This window comes from Electrona antarctica (genome assembly GCF_951216825.1).
Source record: "Electrona antarctica genome assembly, chromosome: 1".
NCBI lineage: Eukaryota > Metazoa > Chordata > Actinopteri > Myctophiformes > Myctophidae > Electrona > Electrona antarctica.
The window spans coordinates 41,581,536-41,599,269 of NC_136806.1; the positions used below are offsets into that span (position 1 = coordinate 41,581,536).

Genomic DNA, 17,734 nt, shown 5'->3' on the forward strand with positions numbered 1-17,734 from the left:
AACTCAAAACTGCCTCCCTGCCATATAGTTATAATAATAATCCAAAGTGTGACTTCTCAGTCCATCGTTGCTGAAAAGGCAGATCTACAAGCTCACAACGCGGTGCAACCAGGCGCAGTGTGAGCTTGTAGATTGGCTATTTTTGGTGCGTGACACAGTCGTACTATGATGTATACATTACGCTTTTAAAGTGACAGTTCCCTCTGTCTGTTAAAAAAGTATGTATTTCAAGGCCCTAGTAAAATGTAGTGCAAGGGATGTTTTGGTTGGTTAAAATAAAGAGAAGATTATCGAAAAAATATGCATATTCTGTTCGTGTGCGTGTGTATGTGTGTGTGTGTGTGTGTGGGGGGGGGGGGGGGGGTAGCACTGAAAATCATTACTTAAAATATTATTTCCAAAGTGCTCCTCGGACCACAGATTGTGGTTATGTTAATGTGCACAAGGCTCAACCAAAAATTTGGTATTTTAAACTGACATTTAAAACTGAAGCGAGCGGCAAGAAAAAAAGAATGCATCAGTATCTTTTATTCAACTTCTGAATTAATTCAGTACCTAGAAAATGTTATGTAAAATGTAAATAAGGTTGAGATCAGAGCATGAATGATGTATTTGAGAATAAGATAAGACGCAGGATGTCAGGAACGATAGTGTGAGAATAAACTCATTCTATGAAACAATTCAGGCTTATTGACAGGCAAGGCCAGTCAAATACAGACATGATGTGCACTAAGTAGCACATAAACATTCAGATGGCATTAGTTAACACTCCGATTGCCCGGGGTTATTTAAACCATTAAATAAGCGATTTATAGCAACGGAGCACTTTTACCGACGGACCGGAAGTTATACCGGATGTTGCTGGAGCAGCTAAATGTAGCCAAAACACTAACGGCGATCGACAACAACGGGAGGCATGATTAAATCTAACGCGACTAGCGACTGGACAGCGGGGGGGGCGTCTAACACAGGATCTTTCTTAGAATTGGACGGGATGATTTAGATCGCGAGTTAACGTTTTAAGATTTTCGTTGTCGTCGGCTAAACAGGGGGGGAACATTTTCGATGACGTCCCCTAGGCTGTGTAGAGCGATGCGATCGGTTTTCATATCAATAAACTTCGTCTTTTGGATAAAACTTCGTCCTGGGCGCTACTAATAGAAAGGACGGTGAACTTCGTCCTGGGCGATTGGGGTGTTAAGCAATACATTTATTTTTGAATATTAAAGGGACACTTCACCCTTTTTGCAAAAAAAATATATGTTAATGAAGTTTAGAAGATTTAGAACACTTTCCTGGGGGTCTGTGTGTAATATGTGGTTTTAGATATTAGCAGTGAGCCCAGTGTCTGATGTCATGGACACTGGGCTCACTTACTTCCTGGACTACAATTCCCATAATGCTTCGCTGCACTGCTCCTCCTTGTGGATAGGGGAGGGATATCTTCCTGGACTACAACATGTAGTCCAGGAAGTAAGTGAGCCCAGTGTCCATGACATCAGAGACACTGGGCTCACTGCTAAAATCTAAAACCACATATTACACACAGACCCCCAGGAAAGTGTTCTAAATCTTCTAAACTTCATTAACATATATTTTTTTTGCAAAAAGGGTGAAGTGTCCCTTTAAGGCTCAAGCTTATTTCTTCACAAATAAAGACCAGGTCATCATGGCTAGAAACGCTCAATTCCTTAGACCCCGTAATGTTAATAAAATACAGAAAGTGGAAAGGTAGAGTAAGAGGCAGGCAAAAACAACCTGGTAAGAACGTGCTTGAATCTCACTAGTAGCCCGAGGGACTGAGGAAGCCGAAGGGAAGAAAGCCCATATGTTAGAATTTCAAAACAGCATCTTGCAAAGGCTATACTGCCCCCTATCCAAGCACAATCATTTTAATCAGGCCACCACAAAATCACACAGATTATAAAAAAGGACACTTACCACCCTGGCCACTCTGTTAGAACAGTTCTAACTGGTAGACGGTACAGAGCGATAAAATCAAGGAAAACAGACTCAAAAACAGTTTCTATCCCTCACAATCAATGCTGCCACAACATCATTTCTTTCTGAAATACATGTTTCATGTGCAATAAGGGCTTATGCAATAACAGAGGATGTATGGTTGTGAATTTGTTGTATATTAGTTATTTAATTTTAGCTTATTAATAGATTATTTAGCCTTTAGATATATTATTTTAGTGATTTTATGCACTGATCGGTTGACACTTGTAATTTTGGTGTACATGTTACAATGACAATAAGATCTATTCCATTATAGATTTCTGTTACTAGGCCTAATAAATATGCTATATCACAGTAACTATCACGCACAACCCCTACTAAATGTTGAGCACCTGCTACTGTAAACACCTTCCCGCAGCCCTGTGTCCACATGCCATTATTTTCAGTCCAGTGTGAATGACATTCAACACCGCAGATATAATTGGCAGTTCCTCAAAATGACAGCACTGGCATCCTCATCAAGTTGAGGTGAGGGGTGTTTAGTCTGTCAAGCTTAGTCACAGGCACTGCCAAGGTACCCGTCACACCATCAACTATTGGTTAAATACACCGGGTCAAGACCCAAGCTGTCTCACTATGCTGAGCTGCAGCTCTGGGAGACTGTGACATTCAACGGCGGACAACTTCATACCACGTCTCAAATGAGTTTCCTTCATCTGACCGACGGAGCAGCCAAACCCCTGGTGTGCTCACACGCCATCTTCACGGTGACTGGTTCCCTGTTCTTTTGTAATTCTACGTTCTACGACAGAGCAAGATCAATGTGAGGATGGAAAATAAACTGCCAGCGTTCTGGGAGAGTAAACTATGACTTGCAATGACTTCATATTGACAGGCAATCGTGTTGCTTCAGGTTACATGTGACCTCATATCATAAGGTGTTGTCACTGGCAAATATGAATGAATAAAGAATAAGCTCTCTGCATGAAGGTTATTTCTAGGTGAGGCACAGTCAAATGACATGTCTCCTCTGTCTGCTCATGATAGTCCCATCATGAGGGATGAACTTCAGAATGGGGTTATTGCAGTGTTAAAGGCGGAGAACGCATCTAATCCTCCTTCCTGACGCTCAATAGGTGATTGTCTTTTTCCAAAGCTTGGCCCACGGCTCAATTCCCAAGTCCCATTAAAAACCCAAGTGCCATTCAAGACAACCATTCAAAATGTAATGTCTAGAATAGGCACCATTTATTGGAGCCACATCTATTTGAATGTCTACTTGAATGAATAAGGTTTCCATATTCCTCCTCAAGCTCACTGTGCATTACTTGAATGGCAACTCCCCAGGGTGACAATGGCTCTGGCTGCTATGACATGGCTAGAAGGATTCATGCCAGGTGATGCACTCCAGCTCAACCATGGAAATCTACTTCATTACTGGTGCCTTATTGGTAATCACTCACAAATCTTGTCTTGGTGTTATAAGTAACCTACTGCGGCCCTGTAACATTGTCACCATAGTCAGGTGTTGTGACCCACATTTAAATGAGGGATGGTCACAAATCAGTTCACCTGATGAAAGCCAAGTGTGGCCAAAACGTTGTACCGCATTCTGTGTGTCAAGTAAAAAACGTTTTAGGAGAAATGCTGTTATACAGACATTCTTTTAAACAACAGTGTCATCATCTAGTGTCACACTATACATTTTAAGTTGTCAGCTGTTCTATACTTTGACTTAAGGAGAATTCCATGCTAGAAGGCTTTCTTACGTTTCTTTGTAGTCGTTATGTCCCCACCAAAGAGGCCCAGGTGTTATTTTGTGCAAAAGTACATTATTGGCTATTTCCCCTAATATAAGCCCTCAATGGGGGGTGGGTTTTTGTGCTAATTAGCTTATTTCCATCGAAATAAGTAGTAAAGTGTGCCGCTTGGGATACCATTTACATTATGAAGAGATGATATATATTAAAAAAATGGAGCGATGGAAATAAGCAAATTAGCACCCCAATGCCCCATTCAATTAAATTCAATTCATTGAGGGCTTAGATTAGGGGAAATAGCCAATAATGCGCTTTTGCACAAAATGGCACCTCTGGACCTCTTTGGTGGGGACGTAACAACTACAAACTAGAAAAAGTGCCCTTCTGGGCACAGGTCTCCACCAGGAGGATAGGAGCGTGTGTGATGTTTGGCAAAATGTTTAGGAGTAATATAATCGTGTGTGTGTGTGTGTGTGTGTGTGTGTGTGTGTGTGTGTGTGTGTGTGTGTGTGTGTGTGACACGGCTTGGCCTGTTGTAGCGCCACCATGAGGCTGATTTGAAAACTGTCAAGTGGCATTTCTTCCTCAGCCTATAGTGGGAATATGCATGCACAGTTTCACCGCAATCGGACGCTGCGTTGAGTAGTTTTGTACAAAACAGATACAAAGCGGGCTACTCCTGAAAAGTTTAGAAGCCAATCGTAGGCAATGAAGGTGGATTTTGAGAAATCAAACAAACCCGTCTTGATCACATTACTATAGAGAGCATGTGTACCGATTTGCGTGAAATTTGGATAACATCTGAAGGAGTAATATTAGAAAAATGTGTTTTACATTATGTCGGCCTCCTGGTGGCGCTATAAAGAGCAGATGTGAAAAATTCCAGGCAAAGGTTTTTCCTTGGCCTCTAGGGAGTTGGCATACAAAGTTATCCACAAATCCGTGCAGTTGGAGGTAAAAACCCTTTTCGGCCAGTTATAGCGCCACCATGAGGCTGAGAATTGAAAATGTTCACATGGCATTTCTTCCTCGGCCTGGTGGGAATGTGCGTGCGCAATTTAACGGAAATCACACGATGTGTTCATGATTTGCAGCATTTTGTTTGAAACTGAGCACTCCTGCAAACTTTGGAAGCCAATCTTAGCCAATCAGGATGGAGTCTGAGAAATCTGAAAGACCCGTTTCGTTGAATGGCTCTAGAGAGACTGTGTACCAATTTGCGTGATGTTTGGACAAAATCTGTAGGTGTACTGTCCAAAAACTTGTTTTGCACAAAGCGGCCTCCTGGTGGCGCTATAACAGGCCGGTCTGGAAATTTGGGGGCAGAGGTTCATGGTTGGCATCCAGGGAGTGTGTGTGAGAAATGTGGCAGCGACCGGGTTAATGGTGCCAGAGATTAGCTGTTCACAGACGGACACACGGACGGACGGACGGACGGACACACGGACGGACGGAGTGCAAAACATACTCTCTCCCCATGCCTTCGGCCTGGTGGAGACAATAAAGGTAAGAAAGCAGAAGGGAGTTCCAGCCGCGCCTCTAGCCTATAGCAGGCCAGTCTGGTGCATCTCAGGAGCAGGACATATAACATGCGAACAAGGCGGCACTGGAGCAGCTCAGACGATTTAGGCCCTTATTTTATTATATCAGGGTGCAGGTAAAAAGTGACAACGTTTCGATGTGTCAATTACATCTTCGTCAGGTCGTCACTTTTTACCTGCACCCTGATATAATAAAATAAGGGCCTAAATCGTCTGAGCTGCTCCAGTGCCTTCTTGTTCGAAAGGTAAGAAAGCCTTTTATTATGGAATTCTCCTTTAAAGTCAAATTAAATCTAAAAATAACAATTCACAAATTACGTCAATGTGTGAGTGACGTCCTTGGCAACGTGCAGAAGAAATGCGTTTCTGATCATCCCAGTGGTTCTTTAAATTAGCCCCAAATAGACCCTCTTCTTAGCCTAGGCAGCATTCCTTTTCGGGTTTATGATCCGGTCGGGAGCGGATGATATGATTCTCCCTGCCTGGTGACTACAAAACAATACTACATGACATAGCGATATCATCCGTTCCAGACCGGTTCACACAGCAATTTTGTAACACAGACCAGGCTTTCCTCCGAGATGGAAAGCAAGCCTGGTGACGCAAGGTTACCCTCTTCTAGAGCCTAGAAGAGGGTCTATCTGGGGCTAATCAAAATTAGAATCTAGACAGCTCACCTCTGAGGAGCCACAATGTAGAAAAAAAGCAGACGCGCTCCTCACTAGTGTGAAAAATGTTCAGACTTCGCTTTGGCTCCGTCTTTGGCTCTGGCAGAGGTGCCTACTTAATAGCAGAACAACCCCCGGCCCCATTCCATGTCCGTACCTTCTATAGTATATAGTATTCAACCTCGTTCTGTTTGGAATCTATACAGAACGACGTTGAATAATCAAGCAACATTTCCGCCTTGAAGAAGCTGTGTAAACGCAGCTCCTGTGTTATGGACACTGCACCATCAAAACGTGGATCATGCAAGGTTGCATGCTTAAATGCTACGTAGTGAGAAATAAGGAATTATAAGGCATTACACCAGAGTAATATAATTTATCTGGCTGGCTGGCTCTCTCATTGTCTGGAAACCAACGTCAAAAAGCAATTTCACAGTTAAATTACAGGGAGGAGAGTCAGAGGCTGGTTAAAACAGATGTCACAGGCCAAAAGAAAAGAGGCAACATGAATGAGGACCAGAGAATGGAGGGACACATGTGAGACGTGTGTGAGACAATGGCAACGGTAGAGGGACAGAAAGACAAACACAGGAAGACAGCGAGATAGCACGTCTGGGAAGAAATGTGACATTGCCAAGGTACATTTCTCCTCCCCGAACACCAACCTACAGACAACAAGCTGTGCTATACTGGCAGGAATCCCTTGGGGAGGCTGTGGCAGCGAGGCACATTCTAACTTCTCATTATGGAAATACCCAGAATGGAACAGGATACATTGCCTTTCACGCCCCCTGACAGCTTAAATGATTCCACTGGCTTATTTACAAGGATTAAGCAAGATTCTTACAGTGATTACATGTGCACTTGAGCTGTTGGAAAACAAATCAATTCAGATCAGGTATACAATGAAACAAACCCAGGCAACGTAGTGAACTTTCATGTGAAAGCTGAGTGGCTTAGGAGTTAAGGCATGTACACTGTCCATATAGCCATGCACTAAATTAAGCACAGTGACAAAAAAGGGTGCATGATAGAACAGATAATTCACCAAGGCATTCCAGCTGGTAAGGACCTAAACTAGCAGCAATGCTTAAACCGTGACAGTAGAAATTGCACACATGAGACCAGACCCAGTACAAATGCTTTAGAAACCGTTGATCAGTACAAGCTTAGGTGGCGCTTGGCCAGTTTAAATCGATTACGCAAAGCACATTTCCTTAGCGTGGCATGCTCCCTTCCATGAAACAACCAAGTAAATACAATGGAGATTGATCACAGAGTAAACTCCAACTTTGTAAATTTGTCATTTTCTGAGAATAATGGTGCCCATTTAATGATAAATAGATTTTGGTGTGGGCAATTAGTGTGAGACTAGTAAATCCCTGTTACTTAATGGCTTGATAAATGCATTACAAATACATGCAGGGAAAAGACACTAAACTTGTTGTGTACAGAACTGTGGCCGTTTATGCAGGGGTGACTTTTTTAAATAGGAGAGTATGATAAATATACAATGCAGAGGGAGAAACGCTTCTCAGCACTGGCAGCAGGTGGCTACACTGTGTTGATACCCCGAGGGGCGAGGGAGTGGATATATGCCTAAGTCATAATTTCATTATTTAAGGGAAACATCTTATATCACGACTTTACTTTCATGATTATGCTCAAGGCAAAATAATGCATTTTATGCCACTATGCCCAACACGTCCTTTACAGCAATTAAACTCCGGCTTTTATTTGCTGCATAAGGATTTAACTAAAGGATGTTATGCTTATAACGCATGAAAAGTTCCTAACAATACAGTCATGGAGTACTTAGTTGGAACTGGCCTGATAGAAATAACTTTTAATGATCTCCAGCTACTACGAGTGGACAGGACAACAACAGCATCAAGTAGTTAATTATGCTCATTCATAAATCTGATGGTGTCGCACGCCAAATATATAAATATATACAGAGTGAGTGAGTGAGTGAGTGAGTGAGTGAGTGCGTGTGTGCGTGCGTGGTCTTAGAGAAGATAGCAGGATGTATGCTGGGAGGAGAGGTATGGAGCTGAATAGTAACAAAGCGGATGCAGAGGAAAAACTTAAATAAATTGATAAAATGGGTGACCAAGGGGTGAAAAACTTATTTCCAGGATTCACTTAATTAAGTTACATGACAAGAATGAATCCAAGCAAACAAAATGTAATCATGCCCACAATCCAAACGGAGTGAATATAATCGATTGTCAAATCTAGACACCAGGGAAACTAGCTTCCAATTTAATTTGTAATGGTTTGTTGATGCACGCCTTCAGGCACACTATGGTACACACATAAGCTATACTGCCAACAGAAGCAAATTTATTGCAACATTTAAAATGTCTGTCTTAACTTACTTGGTTACAGCCGTAACCACTTTCACCCTGACGTTCACATTTTGGACATGCCAGTATTAAAGATATACAGTATTGATTTGTTGTCACAGCTGGGTCCCCTTTCCTAACCTAGTTGAATATCCTGGGCCTAAGCTGTTAAAAGCAGCAGATTTTTGAACATAATCAGAAAATCTACAGCCTAATCTGGAGTTCTCAAACATAGTAGCATAGGAAATGGAAATGAAATCGTTATGCCAGAAAATGAAACAATCACAGAGGTTACAGTAAGGACAGCCATGTTTCTCCACTAACTGTGGAAGACAGTTGCCTCCAACCTAACCATTTGTCCGAAGGCATGGTACTGAAATCTGCACAAATTCTCTTCTCAGCCATATGGTGTTGAGTGATAAAGAACAAGACGACATATGGAATAAGGAGTGGAGATGTTAGAGATTAAGTACTGCCATTATTCAACCAGTGAGGTAAAATGAGGGCGGGAAGAAGGTGTTGAAACAAGAAAGAAAAATGAAGCACCTACAAGCAAAGAATAAATGAGAGCAGAGTAAAGTTGTCAACACACTACGACTGGCCAATATGTCAATATTATATTTATATCATGATACAAGCCTAGATATCGTCTGGATATCATAATATTGTATATGGCATAAATGTATTTTCTGATTTAAAGGCTGCATTACAGTAAATGCATGTCATTTTATAAACTTCATTGTTCTAGCTGTTCTAGTAACTCTGGCCAAAAACACGTGGAAAATTGTGTGGAGAATATAGTAGTATACATGTTTTCTCAGGTGTCAAATGTCAATGGTTAAACGGTACTAGTATCACAATCGGGGTGTGGCCAGGTGATGCCAGCAGTGCCACCTAATTGGAAGGTTTCAACCTGAGGAAGTTAGTTCAACATTAGTTGCCAGTGTTTAGGGAAGGAAGAGAATAAAGTAGTAGAAATAGAGAGTAGGTACTAGTTTCCCCAAGGTGTGGTGACTGTGCAAGTGTTACTTACATTGCCCATGTACTCGGAGAGAAGTTCCTGGAGAGCCTGACGGACAGAGTTGCACTCTGCAACAATGCGTTCCCTCCGGTCATCGCGCGTGCAAGAGGAATCAGCCATTAGGGCAGCACCGCTGATAATGCTCTCCAGACGTTCCTCCAGGGAGGGGCGGAAACGCTCCTCAGTGAATGCCAGGGGGTCCAGGATGATTTGTTTCTGTGAAAAAAAGAATTGGAAAATTACACAAAGGGTTAAAAACAAAAGACGGTACAATAAAACAAAGATAATAAAACCATCCTAGTATGCCGATCTCTCCTTCTCAAGCCAGCAGAGAGACAGCTGGCAAGAGCGAGAGAGCTGATTTGACAGATTTTGACAGACTGGCTGGTAAATCTAGAGGGAAGAGCTTGAAGGTTAAACCGTCTTTATTTTTCAAGCCCGTGGGGCGTGGGCCAAGAGACAATATGCTCCGGTCTACAGTTTCAGGAGATGGCCGAGGGTGACCAAAATCTGTGAAATGGTGAAATGGATTTGATAAAACAGGAGTCTGTGAAACCACTCGCTTCATTTCCTGGCTCAAATGGACAGCAGGAGATGGATTTGGTTGTGTTTGCGGGATAAATGGCTCATTACACACACACACACACACACACACACACACACACACAGAATTTGTCTTTGCTCTTATACTATTAAAGAATATGTTGGCGGTTGGTAACTGGGGGAGCCAGTCATTTATATCACAGCAGAGGAGAAGCCAAGTGCAGACATGCTTGAAAGGCATTGGCCAAGTAGAAACGCAACCGCTTTGATGCATTTTCAGGTCATCAAGGGACTATTTTTAAAAGACTTGACTGCCGAAAAGGCAAGTGACATGATTTCATAGATATTCGAAATGTTAAGATTACATTTCATCACTTTACAAAGCAATACCCTATGTACATCTAATACATTTTAATGAGGCCATAAAGGCACTAAAAGGGTGTAAAGGATGCTGGTCTTAGCCAAGCAAGCAAGTCCATCATACTAATGAAATGTATATTCTCACATCATAACTAAGATTGGGGGACACTGGTACAGTCATACAGAAACACTATCCTTTACTGAAACTTTTAAAAGTATAAGCACATTTTCGTAACTCCTACTAGCCTAATATATTGCAATGAAGTGTTAATAAATGAATGAGGAATGACTCAAAACAGCATGCAGTGGGCTCCTGGTCTTGACAGCAGATAATGGGAGCCATTTCTGTTAACAGATGAGCCTATGAATAGATAATGCTCTTGTGGATGAATTAGATTTTATAGCCCTCGTTTCATTACGCCCTTTCATAGGAGTCACAATGGTGCTGTATCTGCATCACAACCCATTCTGCCATTATATCTGCAGGATGGGAGAGAGAACACTTGTTTACGTCCGATTTCACGGGGGCAAGCTTGCCGAGAGGGAGACGTAGTTGACATGCTGGAGAAGCATTGCAGAGGGTAAGGTACCACAATTTTGCTTGCGGCAGCAAGAGAAGAAAGCAATCTTACCCTGACAGAAAAGAAAAAACACATGCGCAACCATCAGTGCCTTAGAGCCAATAACATATTCAACAATTCAGTTGTTAGAATTCCGCTTTATTAGGTGGCCCATCCTCTATCAAAACCATCACCAGCAACCTCCATTCCATCTCATCTGACCTGCTCTGCTTCCGTGTCACGTCGCCATGGCAACAGGCACCCGAGAAGGGAGAGACCGAGAAAGTGTATATATATGTGTGCGTGTGTGACTCATTCATTAATTTTGCCTTGCGCTTGAAATTGAGCATCTGAAATGAGCTAGCCTGGAAAAAGTATGTATTTCCCCAAAAAAAAAACAATACAACTTTGTGCATGGTCACCAGATGCACCAGGTGCATCAGATCCAAGGGGCTGTAGTTATGCTTCATCGTCATATTTCATTTTCTGAAGATTCAGAGGCATGCCATATGCCTGCTGGGAGGGAGACAAACTCCTGAGCAGTTTAAACACTTAAACCCTATATATGTAGTTCACTGGGGTCCCCTGGGGTGTATATTAGGTTCACTCTTCCACACCAAATCTCATTGCTGAAAATAGCACATAGCAGATTTTGGCGTGACAAAATCGAACGTTCGTCCTAGAATAGAAACACTAGGGCTTGTGGTTAAAACCAACTCGACTATTATCCTATAACCTTGAAGAGATAACCAATCCCATGCCAAGAACTAGAATCCACAGTGTCCCGCTTACCTCCAAGACCTGTCCCGTATTTTGTCACCGCAGTTTTCTGTCAGCACGTTATAATCTCTCTACAAGGTCATAAATAAAGCTCAATATTGTTATTACTGTTTATTGGTGGAAGTCCATCACTGACCAGTGTCTAGGCAGTCAATGCACATACTATTGAATCACTTAAAGCTGCTATAATGCGAAGCGATGAAAAATCACAAAACAGATCCGAACCTCGGATGGATGATCATCACCACGGACAGGCTCGTAGTTAGAGAAAAGAGCGAGGAAAGATCAAATTTTAAATGGGACTCTATGGGATGCGCGTGCACGTTTCCTGGTGCTGGGGGTATCCAAGGTGCATCATTACGGACTAGACCGCAAAAGAACAAGGAGGCGCGGCCTTTGCGCTTAGAGGCAGCCCCACGGCCATCTTGAGTGACAGGCTGACAGCCAGGCACCGCTGTTAAGAACATTACACAAGCGATCCGTTTTTAACAGAGTTGTTCAGGCATTACTAAAGTGATTTCCTCGTATGAGAAGCATTGGAACTTGAAAGTTGTCAGGTCGTCAGTTGTAACGCTATGTTAAGAGCCAGGCAGGCAGATCGCACAAGCGACATTACACAAGCTTCCGTTTTTAACGTGTAGTATTTTAATATAGTTTTAAATGAATAACAAATGGCTGCAAAAAAGATGACACGGATCTATATCTATCCATCCATAAAAATATGAAGTACCTTAGCACGTTAATTAATTAGAAAGATTGTTTTGTTCTATCCAGCCATCTATACTATCATCTATTCAATTAAAACTATATTAAAATAATACACGTTAAAAACTGAAGCTTGTGTAATGTCGCTTGTTACAACCTGACAACTTCCAATGCCTCTCATACGAGGAAATCAAGAAATCCCTTTGGCGTTTACATTCACGTTAATGCCTGAACTCTCTTATGTTAAAAATGGATCGCTTGTGTAATGTCCTTCATACGAGGGCCTCGCGTTAATGCGAAGTAATGCCTGAACAACTCTTATGTTAAAATAAAAACGGATCGCTTGTGTAATGTTCTTAATTGACGGAGAATTCCAACAAAGGCAGACAATGGTTGGATTTTAATTGACAGAATACTCAGTCAAAGGCAGCTAAATTGTTAGTTTTCGTAATGTGCCCTTAACCTTGTCAAAAATCTATAGAAGTTTTGAGAGATAACAGCAACAGCCTTCACATGCTCATGATCTTATCAGTCAAACATTGAAGCTGCAGCATTTCACCCAGAGCGTTTCGCCCAGATACATATGCTCCACCACATGCACAAGGAGGATGGGAAAGTCACAACCTGTAAAACCAAAGACAACCATGTGGTCTTTCAATGGGCTCCCAAGGGTTGTGATGGATAACCGTTGATACAAGAGAGGAAACTCCACTGATTGCTACATTAAGAGATGGAGGAGGCAGTGAATACGGTTTGTCTCAGATTCAGTGCAACTGTGCACAACAGTATTTAGCTCCATTTTCAACCAATGTCCATATAATTGGTCCTCACTAATGCAAATGATAAAATGGTAAAAACGAATCTCCTCTGTCTCACAGGAGGGCTGTGTAAAAACTAACACAAAAATCGCCAAAAGTAGTTTTTGGCGGTGGGCTTATGAAAACAAATCATCCAAACTGAAGTGAATGAGTTAATTTGGTGATGAATCCTTTCGAAATCATCCTCGTTTCAAAAATCCAGTACGCCACTATCGTCACGTTTGTGTTCTGTGTGGATGTAATCATGACAAACTGTTTAAATTGATGTGAATCACGCTTTCCAACTTCCCTTAAGTGTTACGTTATGTACAATAAAGTAGAGTATATCAGGATGGACATATCACCTATGTAATTTATTAGTGTAATGTCGCTTGTGCAATCTGCCTGCCTGGCTCTTAACATATTGTTACAACTGACAACTTCCAATGCTTCTCATACGAGGAAATCAAGAAATCCCTTTGGAGTTTCCATTCGCGTTAATGCCTGAACTCTGTTATGTTAAAAATGGATCGCTTGTGTAATGTCCTTCATACGAGGGCCTCGCGTTAATGCGAAGTAAAGCCTGAACAACTCTTGTTAAAATAAAAACGGATCGCTTGTGTAATGTTCTTAATTGACGGAGAATTCCAACAAAGGCAGACAATGGTTGGATTTTAATTGACAGAATACTCAGTCAAAGGCGGCAAAATTGTTAGTCTTCGTAATGTGCCCTTAACCTTGTCAAAAAGAAGACGTTTGTGTTCTGTGTGGATGTAATCATGACAAACTGTTTAAATTCATGTGAATCACGCTTTCCAACTTCCCTTAAGTGTTACTTTATAGAGTATATCAGGATGGACATATCACCTATGTAATTTATTTTACTTAATTACGAGGACCATTAGCTGTGATGCAAGAGTCCTATACATCCGATCCCATCAAGCCACAGAGATGTTGCCATGACCACAGAAAACTAATGGGTGTGTGGGAAATTAGTGGTGTTAAAAATTAAGTGGAGAGCTGGCTTATTTCTTAAGGTCTTATCTCATCATTAAGTAATGATTATAAAGATTCACTAAAAGGGGAAATGTAGCTTTTAACTGTTCTATCCATGTTTAACTCGATGCATTAAAGGTGGCCGTAAATGGTGCTCAATAAAGGCACCGTTTGTGTGTGTGTGGGGGAGGGGGGTACACAGAAAGGTCCACAGAAATGCAGCTTTTGACACTATAAATGTTCACTTAAAAATAATAATAATCTCATATCAAGATATAATATGAAGATCTAATAAAAACTATTCTCAAGTAATAGCAAGGAGGTAATCGGGCCATAGCACTAGGGCTTTGATAAAGATCAGTTTGTCGACGTAGTGTTGGAGCAGCCTGATAGCATGTTGACCCCGAGGTCGGCTTCATGTTCTTGCCAGTGTCTCACCAATGCTGTCAGACGGAGCCATTGGCTCTTATATCCAGGGAAACTTTGGATGTTACAAATGTTACTACTACTGTGTGTGCGTTGTCGCATCCACTCCAGTCTCCCGATCGCGATGAGAAAGCCTGACCATTACAGCGTTGGCCATGGGTGGAATAAACCTTGGTTTCTTTTTCCTAATTTTTTATCCCACAATTTTGTAACCCATTTTTTCATCCAGTGTCAGTTATCTAATGTAATCCTGGGCGCTACACTTCCTCTGCCAACCTGGGGGGCAGCGGACTGACCTCATGCTTCCTTCTATGAATGAGGAGTCCAAGCTGCTTTTTTTCACCTGACAGGGGAGAGTTTCCCCGGCCGGACGTAGCGCGTGGAAGGAACACGTTATTCCGACCAGTTCCTTTCCCCTCCATCAGGCGCCCCGGCTGGCCAGGGGGAGGTAGTTTAGAGACCAGGTTTTTGTGAGGGTACCTACCCTAGGGGACACGGGGAGTACATGGGAATAAACCTTGTTTTGACCAGAAATGCCATCTGGGACAAGGAATTGGAGGTACAGTGGTGGAGTGGGCGCGGAAATTCAAGACGGCGCGCTCCAGTGTTATTGACAACACCAGCTAGCAACCAGTGTTGATTTTGACAGCAAATTTAGAGTTTAGTTTTAGTCAGTCTTTTGAATAGTTTTCATTCAGTTTGTCACATTTTAGTCACTTGGAATGTTTTAGTGTTAGTCTAGTTTTAGTTGACTAAATCTACAGCTGATTAAGTCGACGAAAATGTGTTTCGGCAGGGACTTGATGCTGTCGTATTGGCTGATTGTACACTAGCTTGTAGATCGGCTATTGTCAGCATGCAACGAAGTGTAAAATGACTTGTCTTTTACTTAGACTGGTTCTCTTGTCCACTAGTCCTTTCCTAACATTTTTGTCTAGTTTTTATCTGTTGACAAAATTGTCAATATATTTAGTCTTAGTCATGGCTTAGTTTATTTAGTTTCCATTTGGTTTTCGGCTGTGAAAAAAGGTAGTCGAACACTTCGTCAAGTTTTAGTCGACAAAATGCTAGCAATCCAATGCTAATGAGTAGCATTACAACTTGATCGATCAAAAGCACTAGGGAAAAAAAAAGGACCAATTGCCGTAGATCTACGTTATTGACACTAACCGCTAAGCATGGTATGTATTCATTGACGCAGATCTAAGGCATGTCTGGAAGTGTGTAACTGTAACCCTTTCTACACCGCAGCCCCAACTAGTGGTTTGTTGCAGGACGCCAGCCTTTACGGCTGTAGGCCCTTACTTTGAAGCCGATTCCAGCTGATTCGGTGAACTTCTGGTACCATGGAATAATTTCCGGGGCACTCTTTATAGAAAAATCCGTGACATACACACTATCTCATTCTAACACAGTAATCCTATAGTATTACTGTGTCCTGATGGTGGCGGTAACTTCACCATTATGCCGATGATTTTTTTATTGACCTCCTAAAACATGGATGTTTGTATGATCACCTCAATCAGAGCTTCAATACCAATACAAAAAACATTTAGATCGTCGCTAGCTCTGGTCTGGATGAAGGAAAATATTCAATGGCGTCAGCAACGCGGAAGTGAAGCGTTGCCAGGCGACGATGACTCCAAGAGCCCGTAAAAATCATTATAAACTAAGGACTTGTTCGATCTCGTCCTAGGCGATCTGTGACATTTATTTAACTTGCCCAATCCCGTTCTGCAGAAAAGGAGTTAAAAGCAAAGGAATTCTCAAGTAACCTCTCAAGGTAGTGTTGTATCAACTCGGACTTGGCATGACCTTCATTACGCCTGAATGGGACTGGAGTGGATTTTCCCCCGCCGCAACACAACAATAGAGATGAAACCAGATGGTGATGCCATCATGACAAGAAGAATCACAGCTATGGGTTTAAGAGATGTCATTATTAAATGACTGAAAGACTTTAAAGGGGGTTAATCTGAATCTATATAATCTGGGGTTCATCAAAGAATGTATCAAAATATACTCCGAGTTTAAGAATGCAAAAATACAAGTGATAAGATAATGTGAATGTATGCCATATGTTCAAATTATGAGCCTGATCAGCACAAATGTCAGCTAAACGGACTATCTGAGTCAGCTATCCGAATTTAAAATAGTCAGATATTGAAGAACGGTTTAACAGACTTTCAGGGGGCAGCCCAAATAAAAATATAAGACGTTTTGAAATGTGTGCCCTTTCAAATAAGGTAAGCAATAAAAAACAATCATCCATGTGAATCATAATCATACTGAGCTGGGGACGAAAGAAATTCCTTGCATAGCAAAAAGGTTATTTGTTGGTAAATAAGGTCTCCTCTGCGGCGTATTCATTCACGGTTCGGATGAGTCGCAAAAGGCGAGTGAATAGGAAGCAACTGGGTCAAAAGCAACGTCAGTGAACCTACGTCAAAGTTGTTGATGGCGTAGGCCAACTCCCCACCCCCAGCTGGTTGGTTCAGGATAGAGTCCTCAGTGGCGGTGGCCTGAGCAGCGTTGGAGATGCCAGAGACGGCATGCTGCAGCTGCTTGTAGATGAGGTCACGGTTAGCCTTATAGGCCGCCACGTCTGGGTGCTGCAGGCATGCACGAGACGCTGTGTACAGCATGGGGATGTTCCTCTGCAGTACCCCACGGGCAGCCGCCATTTGATCCTTGTGGGTGACGTCCTTCAACTCCTACCAATGGGGAGCGGGGGGGGGAAACAAGAGAACAATCAGAAAAGGTTAGATGAGTGAGAAGTGAGCAGAATGCTTTATAGGTACAGGCAACAGGGGAACAGGTGTAGCGAAGTGATTTCCACAGGGAAGGAGGGAGCAGAATACTTTGGATTTAAAATGAGCCCGTTATGCACTCATAGAGACACTTAAGTGTGACAAAGCTTACACCAGATGACCCAGATTTGTTTCTGTTCCCTGGGGTAACACTATACACTCATAATCGGGACATTACAATATGCCTTTGCCATTTAATACATTACTATTGCGACATCGGCACTATATATTCTGATTACGTTTTCATTGGAAGGAATATGGGATGCACTAATGTATTTAAAAGATATATGGCTTAGAAAAATATGCAGGCTGCAGAAATAAAATAAATTAATTGCTTCCTACTGCCTTAGACTCAACCAAAACCCCATGTAAACCACATTATTTCATCCACTCATTTTTGGTACATGATATTTCTTCCTTTCAACACATTTAGAACTGATGCAGATTCAAAAAATAA

The 17,734-nt window shown here is 42.0% G+C and overlaps 1 protein-coding gene across 1 annotated transcript in view; it reads right to left on the reverse strand.

Moving 5' to 3' along the window:
- ctnna1 (catenin (cadherin-associated protein), alpha 1) overlaps positions 1-17,734 on the reverse strand; it is a 122,541-nt gene that overhangs the window by 83,101 nt on the left and 21,706 nt on the right. Inside the window, exons 6-7 of the mRNA XM_079508053.1 lie at positions 16,912-17,181; positions 9,313-9,516 (exon numbers count right to left, since the gene is read on the reverse strand). Of these exons, the coding sequence (XP_079364179.1) occupies positions 9,313-9,516; positions 16,912-17,181 (474 nt within the window). The remainder of the gene's footprint in view (positions 1-9,312; positions 9,517-16,911; positions 17,182-17,734) is intronic.